Source organism: Apaloderma vittatum, unplaced genomic scaffold, assembly GCF_000703405.1.
Source record: "Apaloderma vittatum isolate BGI_N311 unplaced genomic scaffold, ASM70340v1 scaffold32695, whole genome shotgun sequence".
Lineage (NCBI taxonomy): Eukaryota > Metazoa > Chordata > Aves > Trogoniformes > Trogonidae > Apaloderma > Apaloderma vittatum.
Window position 1 is genome coordinate 1 of NW_009718225.1, and position 11,183 is coordinate 11,183.

Here is an 11,183-nt window from a genome sequence, read left to right on the forward strand (position 1 = left end):
TGAGCGAGGGATATCGCTGCTGGGTACTTGTGTGCGTTCCCGGGAGGAGAGGAGGTGAGTGGGCAAGGCGCAGCCCGGGCAGGTGGGCTGGGCAGCTGCAGCATCTCAAGCGCTCCTGCCAGCCCCTTCGCTCTAGTCCCCGAATTCCTGGCTGGATTTGCAGCTGAAGATAAGTATGTCCCAGCCTTCCCCAGTTCTGCAAGCACAGTGAAACTTGTTACAGCTTTCCTTGTCTCTTCTCCTTGGTGTGCCCACGTCCCCAGAGGGAGTTGTGCCATGGCCCTCTCTTCCCTTTCTCTGATGGACTCGCAACAAGTGAGAAGCCTCAAACGGATGATAAATTAAACACTCCTCTTGGTGCCCCTGTTGGCTGGGTAAGGACCAGAGGCTTCTGCTGAAAACACAGAAGCTTTGGTTACATGGTGCTGGTGAATTAATTCAGAATTGCAGCCCTTTCACCTTTCAGCAAGCGTTCAGATGCTACAGCAGAGCAGTAATGCATTCAGACTGCTGCCCCATCCCCAGACTGTTAGAAATGACTGTCAGACAAATTAAAGGCACTCCCTGAACCTTTGGGAGGCAAACCGATAAAGGAGGTTATCAATGTGCTCATTTTGTGGCCACTAGTGTCCTCTGATGCTTCTCTGGTCTGATCTTGACTCTCCTCAGTAAGGCAGGATGCCGCTAGAGCAGCACAGCGATACACCCAGGTAGCACCCTCGTGCTTTCCTGGGAAAGCTCTGGAGCGCCAGAGCTGCAAGAATCCAAGCTCGCAACTCTCTGACTGTCTCAAACCCTACTTCTGCATCTCCCCTCTTTCAAGCATGGCATAAGGCTGCCTTAGCAAAAGGCAAATTCCCTGGCACGTGCAGAGATAAAGAGAGTTTATATGTCTGTTCCCTTATGGTGGATTTGATTCTTTTCAGTGCAAACTGTGATCACACTATGTAGAAATAAACAAAATATAGCAACTTTGTTTACTGCTCAGCTACACAAAAACTTTAAAAGACTGTTCTGAGGCTCCCTTTTCAAGGATGCGGGCACAGGGCTGGTCAGGTACCACCTGCAGTCTGACCCCTCGGTTCCCCAGTCACACTGTGCTGCTCTGCAGGTACTTACAAAGCTGAAAGAAAAGGCCTTAATTTTGTTTCTTGTTGCGAAAAACAATCTCTCCAGCACAAAGACACATTTAGGATATTTCTGAATCGAAATGCTGAGAAACGGTCCAGCAAGACTGAGATCTGGTGCACAGAGTGCCTTTCAGAGCCACTGGTTCCTGCAGCTTCCCCCCTCAGCCCCGCTTCTGCACCGCAGGAGCTCCTCAACAGGTATTTGCTACCGTTCCGGCCGCTTTTAACTCCTGTTACAAGATCTGGCGTTTGTCCCAGATGTATTTCCTATTAGTGATTGCACAACAGTGCGTAGTGGTACAGGAAACGAGCGGAGACACATGGCCTGTTGTTAGATAGAAATCTCCCTGCTTGGTTGTTTGTTCTAAAGCTGCTTTAGCCGGTGCTGAGGGAGGTTCTCTTTTTCACCAATGGGCCCTTGTGTTCAAAAAAAATGCTCTTGGATCGATTACACAGAGAAGCGAACCGGTCCCGTCAATAGGAAGACATTTTCCTTTCCTAGGAAACATTACACAGATGTTATCTTAAAAAATCTCATGGGGTTTTTTTGCATCGTCAGTACTTAAAATTCTTGAGTGAAAAGGCTGGTAAAACCTGCACGAGAAGATGAAATAGCCTTCAAAGAGCACAGTGTGCCTGGGAAGAGTCTGGGTCACTCCTCGCTTGCAGTGGTAGAAACCTGGAAAGACTGCTGGCCGTTGTGTCAGGAAGCTGGCCCAGAGCCACATTCCAGTAACCCCGAGTGGTGATTCTGCAGCCCACAGGGGATGCATCCTATGACATTTTTTCTGGGAAGGGAGAGGGAGCAAGGTTTGTCCTTGGTAGATCAGGGTGGGTTTTTGTTCTTTCTAAGGACCTCTAGGCCATGTGCTGTGCTTTGGCAGTACATCAATGGAAACCTCTGCAGCCAGCTGAAAGCATATTTCTAACAGATGGGTTTGGAAACTCCACAAGGGAGGGAAATCTTTGCTAAAGGTATTGAAGTAGTCTCACTGGTATTATCTGTCCCATCTGCAATGCACACAGCTGGCACAAAACCTTCTGACCTTCTGAGGTGTGTTTCCACCACGCTGCTGGTCCTTCTTGCTGGCAGAGGGCAAGACCAGGTGTGCTTGAGCTTCTGGCAATGAGCCGTAGCACCAGGTACAACAGACTCTGTAAAGCTGGGATCCAATGTGGCAGTGCTGCTTGAGTGTGGTATGGTTAGGGGAGGTGATTTTCTTTTATTTTTTTTAAATTTTGTTGTCTTTCCCAGAGAGAAAACGTTGCCTTTGCTGACTTTCCAGTCAAATCTTGAAGCCCTGGAGTTCAGGTTCCTGCATTCCAAAGGCTGGCATTGCAGGCTTGTCTTAGTGCCCTTGAAATGAACTTTGCCCATCTCAGACTGGTTTGTTGATGGTGCAGACTGGGCTATAAAGTTGAGTGACTTGTTCTTTCTCTGCACACCTGAGCTATCAGTGCTTGCTTTTTCTCTTCACAGTGATTCAAGTGGCCTTATTTTGTTTCCTCCCACTTTGCTCTGTGGTAAGTGACCATATGAAAAATCCTGTCTAATATGAGTGCACTGCCTTCCCTTTCCTCTCCTGGATTAGAGGATGAACTTGGAGTATGGCAACTTTGGACAGTTCTCTTAAATTCTGCTCTCATCTGGTTTGGTAGAGTAGCATTTTCCTGTTGCAGAATGCAGGGAAGGAAAAAAGGATGGGAAGAGCCTAAATGAAAAGCCTTTCAAAAACAATCTTCCAGTTTTTAGAGGGAAAGTGATTAAATATGCTTCCCTAGTGGCAAATCCAGTGCCCACCTTGGGGACAGCAGTCAGCAGCAATTCCCCCCCCTAGCTGAGAGTTATGCAGAGGATCTGTCGGCAGAGTGTGTGCTGTTACAGAGCCAAATGCATGCTGCAGAGTCCTCCAAACAGTGGACAGACAGAGCCCCTGAAGACCTGACTTTAGAAAGAGATGCTGGAGAAGAGTCTGACTTCGTTTTCCTCTGCTCACTACAGAAAGCAGCACGTCTCCGGTAACTTGCTAACCCTGGGATGATGCTGAACAGCTGCAAGCTTTTGCATGTGAGTCTGTGCTGGCAGAAGTTGTAATAACTTGAGTTCTTGTGCTGAATAGCTCCTAGGTGGCCTCCACAGAACATTTGCCTAACAAATGGGCTTTAGATCACACGATAACATGCAGCAGGCCTGCAGGCGCATCTAGATAACCGCTGGCCCTCCTTGAAAAGCACCGTACTAGACTCCCTCAGCCACACTTTGATTCTGATCTGCCTTTACTTGGGCTGCTCCAGCACTGAGAGTGGAAGCGGCTACAAATCTCTTGCAAAATAACCCTGATGTCCTGTCTTTGCACTCCAGATGGACAAAACCACAGCACAGTTATTATCACGCTGCCTGTATGGGCTCACGGACTCATCTATAATTCTCCCTCCACCCCACCACTTTTCTTTCTTGCTCCTTCTTCCCCCATCCTGCTTTCCCATAAAAGGGAAAAAACTCTGACCTAAAGTCTAAAACTACACCTAGCGACGGTGTAGCCCCTGTAGTCCTTCCTCTGACTTGCCAAGGTGCGGAAGGCAGAGACACCTTTCTGTGGAAGCGAGGTGGCTGAAGGGATGCAAACAGCCGCAGCGTAAATCTGGTGGTGGCGCTTCCTGCACTCAGCTCAGACCAACAGGCAGGAGCATCTCCTGTTCCTTCTGCTCTCCCTGCAAGCCCAAATGCGTTCCCAGGTGAACAAGAAAGCGTTCAGTTCCTCGCACTCAAGAGTTCTCCGCTGCGCTCTGGAGAGCTTCCAGGGCTTAATGTGCCTTTCCCTTCGGCTGCAGTAGGAGATAGTGTTACCAACAGTGCTGTGTCTGTTCCCCTGTCAGACACAGAGCTCTCAATGAAGCGCTCCTTCGGGTCTCCATCGGGTTTTGTTTTTGTTTTTTCTTTGCTGCATATTTTAGCCAAGTGGTCTGCTCTGGGGAAGAGCAGCTGAGCACTCTGTGCAGCAGTGTTCTAGCAAGATAGATGTGTTATATCAGGCAAAGCGGGCACTCCCTGAAGTCTTTCTAATTTGGGGTTATTGCAGTGTTCTTTTATTTTGTTCCTGAAATGTTTTGCACTTCCTACAGCATTAAGGTCCAGCTCCTCTTGAGTCAGAGATGAGCATGGATTTGGGGAAGTCTTGGCCTAAGCTATTACAGAACAGCAAGTTGGCTGTACACTGTGATACTGAGCAGCCTGTAGAGAGACACGGGCAGATACATCTTTGACTTTGTCCTGAGTGCGAGTGGGATGAAGCAAAAGGATACCCAAGCAAAGCTGCCTAGAGTCTGTGTTAGTTTGGCGTGATTGTTTCCAACTGGCCTAGTGGGGCCGGGTCCTTTCCAAGAGTTGTAACTGAATTGAATAATGCTTTCATAAAGAAAGCAGAGTAAATCTTGCTAAATGACAAAGACAACATTCCTGGTTGAAATCTAGCAATAAATATCCTGCGTGCTGATGAATCTGTATCTGGAGCCTTGAGTGCTAGAGGATCTTGTTCAAATTGGAGTAGGCTGACTCCTCATTAATCATAATTAAAATCAGCAAGCAGGAAACAACAGACAATAATCAGAGTTTTAATTTTCCCTGGAATCCCTAAGATTCTCAGGGGCAACTGTTCAGGTGCAGAACACTTCTAAAGCTCCTACGCTAAACACAGCATTAGGGCCTTGTATGGGGCTTTTTTGTTCTTTTTGTTTGTTTGTCTGGTTTGTTCTTAAGTTGGCTATTTTGGTACCCTAACTCAAAATGACTTAGTCGGGGATGTTGGCTGTACCTGCTGTCTTGAAATGAAACTGCGTAATCCTGAGATTAAAATACCAGCTCAGCTGTAAAGAGCAGCACCAGCGAGCTCACTTATCCTTACGCACGCGTCGCCATCCTGGGCAGCACTGGCTCTGTTAGACCCTGCTCTGAGACCTCGGCTTCCCAGGGATTTAACCTGTTTGTCCTGGGTGCAGTGCCTCTGCATGTTGGCAAAAAAAAATGTATGCACAGGTCTGCTGCTAAGAAAGCTTGTAGACAGTTTTGGTGGTGTAAGTTTCTTTTTTGTTGTTTTGGGGGGTTTTTAGGGGGGAGGTTGATGGTATTTTGTAGTTGTGTTTGTGGTTTTTTTCTTTTGTTTTTAACGGGCGAAGAATAAGGCATTTGACAGATGACCAGTGAGTTTCAGGACAACTTAAGCGTGGGGAGTCAATAACTACACGCATCGCAGTGATATTTTCAGAGTTCTCTGGACACAGGAGCCTTTTGATCTCTTTCATCAAAACTACTTGCGGTGGAGGGAGAAGCACCAAACATTGCTGGTAACTCCAACCGGGTGTATCTGACCGCACTGCCGTGATCTCGTCTCAGCCCTCCTCTCTGCACGTTCTTTAGTCACAGTAAGGAAAAGAAAAGGCTTTTCTGCGATTTTTCGGTTTCCTAACCGGATTTTTCAGTTTATGTTTATATCAGGTGAAGTAACGTTCTTGAAGACCAAAGCTTTCTAAGTTCGCTTTATGCCTGGAAGCTGCTTCTGAGAAACTTAAACCGCTGAAGTGGGAGTTGCCTGTTAACTAATTAACTAAATGGAAAAAACATTGAATTTTAAACCCGATCTGCAAGCAGTAATCGTACTTTCATGCTGTTTACGTTCTGGAGAATGCTTAATGCTACAGTGTTTGGAGTTCTTAATTGAACACATGGCTTACTCACTTCAGAAGCCTCTCAGTTGCTGTCACTACACAAAACATCTCTGGCCTTTTAGCCAAAGTTAGTAGCTTGTTTCTGTCAGAAAACAAAGCAATCTGACTATAAATAAAGGAACGAAGCCTGAGAAACCAGAGCACTTCTGGAGTTTGTCAAGTAAGTGATACTGTCAAACCAAACTGAAGGCCAGTGGAGAGTCCAAAGCCACAGAATTATTGCAGGCCTTGACATGGCACAACTATTTCATGCCTTACTATCAATAAATAAGACAGTGTGTTCTGGGCCTTTAATCTGTTGAAAACTGTCCCATCAAGCCCCATCCAAGGGAAGGAATGTCTTCTGGCTTTGTGCTTCTGACTCGTTCCCCTTCCTTCCCCCTCCCCTTAATGGCCTCAACTGCAGTTGTAGATTGTCCTCAGTGGGAGAACAGATTTTCTAAACATGCCTGGAGACAACCCTGCAGAGTATGACCAGAGATAAAGATGTAATGCATTACAGCTTGACAGAGGACACCGAGTCCCTAAGTGTCTCCAAGTGGCAAAGCAGCACTCTCTCAAAATCAGCCCTCCTGACCCCTATTCCCAAAGGGCTCCGAAAGAAATGGATTCGCTCAAGCTGGAATGTTTGGCCATGGTTGCTCAGTCTCCTAAACATGGGAGTATGTAATCCATCTGGTACGTTTGGCCGCACTTCCCCCTTTGCTACATGGCACAGAACCCCAAGGATTCCAGCTGGGCTTATAAATCCAATTTGGACACACTTTGTCCAGCAATGCCACCAGTATAGTCCTGATTTTCTCCAAGAACACCAGTCATTCCTCCACTGATAGGCAGCAGGCAGATGACTGAATTAGAGCTATCTGGCAGAGACAGAATCATTCTCGTGGACAGTTGCTTTGTGCGTGCTTCACCTTCAGGTGGAGGAATTGAAGCTAATGAGGGTGCTGGGAATAGAATTTCCATGAGAAAATTCCTAGGAAACTTCTCCTGCAAACAGTAATTCCAAATGGTTTTTCTTAAGCTTTCCTGTTGCCTTGAACTGATGTCCCACACTGGCTGAACTTTAGGAGAACTACATTTTTCTTACAGAAGCAGGGAATTACTGGCCTGGAATGCAGTGGGGTCTGCTGTGGAACTGGCAGCAGGAGCTGCTGGACTGAAGACTTTTGGTTCCACTGCAAGCACACGCTCCAGCTGTCCACGCTGGGCACTAACTGGGTAGCCAAGCCTGCTGGTATCTCGGCTAAGCAGGTGAAAAGCCCAGTTTCTCAGAGCAGTTGATCTTACTCTAAGGAAAGCCACTCAGCAGGTTGGAAAACAAAGCAGTATCACTGTCTTTGGTCCAATTTTGAAAATAAATGGCAGTTACAGATCTAGAGGTGCAGATCTCAAACCGTTCTATGTAACAGCCATGGAGCTACAGACACACACACACACGTATATATATAAAAGATAACCCAAATAATTTCTTCTTCCTAGGAACTCCAGCAGCTTAGCAAGCAATACAGCAATATCAAGCTTCTCCAGCTGGGTGAGTAAAGGGCTTATATCGGTATGTTTGACCAAGTCATGTGAGTGCATCTCAAAAAGTGATCTCCAGGGTGATCAGGAGCTGTACGTGACCTCCAGCAGCTGCAAAAAAATCACCCTTATCTTAAGATTCACCCTTATCTTAAGGTAACACTGGGGAAACACAATCTGTGTAAAGTCTTCTGTGCATTGTCATCCCTGTGTGCTGCCTAAACACCCGCATTCCAACTAACTGCCCTACCTGTGGTTCAGCATGTGTTAGATAGCCACAGACGGCTTCTGAGCCGCAGAGTTCACTGCTCACTGTGGCTATTCTTGGCTCCTCTGTGCAGATGTGGTCTGTGAAAACAGCATCAAGAAAGTAGTCAAGGAAGTGGAAGAAATTGTGGGAGACAAAGGTCTGAACTGCCTCATTAACAATGCTGGCATCAACGTGCTCGCTTCCTTGGAAGAAGTCACAGCAGAGACAATGCTCACCATTTACGAAACCAACACCGTCGCCCAGCTCATGGTCACCAAGGTAAGAACTGGGAGAACTGGGCTTCATCTCTGGCTCTAAGAGATGCTTTTCCACGAGCAAGCTGGACACGTAGCCCCAAGCATTTGTCACCTTGGAACTGCACAGATACAGGCCTGATATCAAACTGCACGCCTAGAGAGCAGCAGAAGATCCTTTTTATCAAGGATCTTTCTCTTAAATCCATTTGGTATGAGGTCACTTCAGGGGACAGCCTGGGCTGGGAGGTGGGCAGAAGAGGCTGAAAGTCCTTGCTACTTACAGCTGGCTGTCACAGAGAGGTTTCCTACTGTCAGCTTCCCTGGGGAGCCATCGCCATTCTGTGCTGGCGGCACGGAGTTGTGCCCCAGTTCTTCTGGGGGTCCAGCTTGCCTTGAACGGGCCAAGAGAGCGAGCTGACCCAATTACAACAAACTCTTGATTTCACAGGCGTTTCTGCCCCTGCTGAGGAAGGCAGCCCAGCTGGGCACGGGAATGGGCTGCCACAGAGCTGCTATCATCAACATGTCCTCTCTCGCTGCCTCCATGCAACTCGTCCAGGCAAATGAGATGTTCCTCAAGGTGTACCCCTACAGGATAGCAAAGGTTTGTAGGCTTCCCTGGGCTCTGCTCACTGGGCGAGGGTGAGCCTGGGAGGTCAAGATCACTTTGAGCTTGGGACGATGATGGACACCTCCTTGGACAGACCGACACAGGAACCGTTCTTGTTCTTCACGTGGGTGGGAATGGGACCTGTGCAAACGGTACATCTGGAGCAAGCAGGCCAACTTCTTAAGAGCAGGCTCACAAATGTTCCGTCCCTGCTGTGATACAGCTCCGTTTCAGAGGGGCCTGGCACCCAGGGAAGAACTGATGCCACCACGTGTGTCTCCCATTAGCTGTGCTCCTCTGCAGCCCAAGCAAGCTAGCGGGCACGAAACTCAGAAAGAGGTGTGCTGACCTGCACGTGGTAAAGCTGGTTAGGGAGAGGTGGAGTTTTCAGTTTTGTCACATCCAGAGACTGAGTTTGTATGAATAGTCAAGTTTGGACATACAGTTTCTCCTACACCACCTACTCATAAGCTGTTAATATGCTTGTTTTCCCCGTTCAGAAGGAAAAAACCTTAATGTTTGTGTAGTCATTACTGCAGAAAAACAGAGTCCTTATGTCAATATTATTTTCCCCACAGCTCCTTGGGAGTTTCAAATGCTACTTTATCTTCCATCATAACTTAGTTTCATCTTCAGGCTGTATTGCCCAAAGTATCTTATGGCGATAGAGCTTTCACGGTGCTTCTCGTAGCAGAGATCTCTGAGAATGAAGCCCCCACTAAGTCTGGATAAGCTAATGCGATGCTGTTATTGCCCCTGCAGTTGTCAGGAGACAGCACAAGGCAAGTGAGGTGCCAGTTAGCTCGGCTTAAGGCCTTGCTCAAGGTTTGTAAAACTGGCACACTAACAGACGGTTTCCGCTCTTGTAGACCGCGCTGAACATGATCACCAGGTGTCTCGCAGCAGATTTGAAATCGGATGGAATTCTCTGTATTTCTTTGCATCCAGGTTGGCTTCAGACAGACATGGGCGGAAACATGGTGAGTGACATCTCTGAAAATGTGAAAGTATGCCTCCCTCGTTGTGCCGACCTTTGAGCAAGAACCCACTGCCCAGTACACACTTCCGTGTGCTGCAGAGACGCACTATGAAACGTGAAACTACCTTCCCCTTGATTCTAGTAGCTCCTTAAATGCATTTGATTCTCTTCTGTAGGATATTCCCAGTAATGATCTCAGCTTGATTTGCTCTAGGCTCCCATGCAGGTGCAAGAGGCCATCCCAGGTATTCTCTCCGTTCTGGACCGTCTTGGTGAAAAGGAAAATGGTTCCTTCCTGGACTGGCAAGGGGAAACTCTACCGTGGTAGAAGTACACAGTAGATAGTACAGAAACAGCACGTCGGTCACTGTGTAATTTGTGCCACTAACGTCTGTGTCTCTAGGGTTTTCTTATTCGCTAGCTGAAATAGTCTGATACCCAGCGTCTCTCTGTGTGTATTTGGAAAGTGAAGTGGCTGACTCTTTCACTTGGTATTGTTACTGCTCTGTTCTAACGCTTCCTGCAAACACTACTGTGCTCTTAGCGATGGGCGTCTCCTGGAACCATCGGAAATAGATTTAAAAACTGCAAGTCAAGTCCAGGGGCTGGTTCCTCTTCACTTTCAAAACCAAAGCGGGCCTCTTGCTCTCTGCAAAAGTAAATGACCTGACCTCGGCGTAAGGCCAGTGTAGGCTGTCAGACTCCACTCCGCTCAGCCTGCTGGAGACACGTCTCTGGAAAGATGCTTCAGTCTCCTTCAGCCCTCACTGAGCCAAGGCTGAAATTGCCCAGCTCCAAACTGCATGAATTTGGTACTTCTGTAAATTCCACAGCAACCTCCGGGTGTCCCCAGGTTGACAGCACACACCAGGCGCGCGCTGTGTTCCCAGCGGGTGACTAACATCCTGATACGGGGGTGGGAATGTTGTTTTGTACATCAACTTCTAAAGCCTCTCCAATAAAGTCTTGTTTAAACAAATAGTCTGTTTACTGAACTACTTGAGTTAATTTCTCTGTAGGTAGATTTCTCTTTCCTAACCTGAGAACGGAACTTCTACCTCAAAGGAAGAAACTCTAATCATCGCCGTCTCCTTCAGGCTAGATGGGTTTAACATGGTGGGGTGCACCTGAAACCGAGACAGACCCTCACGCCGGTCTGAAATGCTAAAAGCAGCTGGTGAAAAGATCCCCGTGTTCCCGCTGAGGTAAGGATAAAAGAAAAAAAGCCCTTTGAAGTCTGGGATTGGATTCAACATCGCTCCCTCATGCCAGCTGATCAGGCACTTTGATGCTGTGCCAGGATGGTGGGTTCCTGCACCAAAGCAAGGAGAGACAAACAGAGCCAGGTGAGTCTGGGAGACGGGTGCGGCCGTTCCTGGGCAGCGGCCGCTGCGGGACCTGCCCTCAGAGGCGGCTGAGGGCGTGTAAGGGAGCGGCAGCTGCCTCCCCCATCCCCCTGCTGACAGGGATGTGAAATCTCCTCATACGCGCTTCCGCGCTCAGCCGGGGTTTGTGCCGCAGCCGCGACCGCGCCAGAGACTGAAGCGCAGCGCCCTCCCCTCACCTAAAGGGCACCGGCCTTCCATCTCGAAGCACGGCTGTGATACCAGCGCGAAGCCGACAGCTAAAAGGCAAGCTCAGCTCCAACTAGACGAGCTATTTAATTTAAACTGAACGTCAGACACGGTGTGTGGAGAAGGAGGCCGGCACG

The 11,183-nt window shown here is 48.1% G+C and overlaps 1 protein-coding gene across 1 annotated transcript; it reads left to right on the forward strand.

Moving 5' to 3' along the window:
* Positions 1 to 7,334: 7,334 nt before the first annotated feature.
* Positions 7,335 to 9,938, forward strand: LOC104274527 (uncharacterized oxidoreductase C663.09c-like; the record flags this gene model as incomplete). Its single annotated transcript, XM_009870181.1, has 5 exons — positions 7,335 to 7,386; positions 7,718 to 7,905; positions 8,332 to 8,487; positions 9,363 to 9,473; positions 9,687 to 9,938. Coding segments are annotated over 5 exons (621 nt in total), but the record flags the coding sequence as incomplete, so codon positions are not given.
* Positions 9,939 to 11,183: the final 1,245 nt, after the last annotated feature.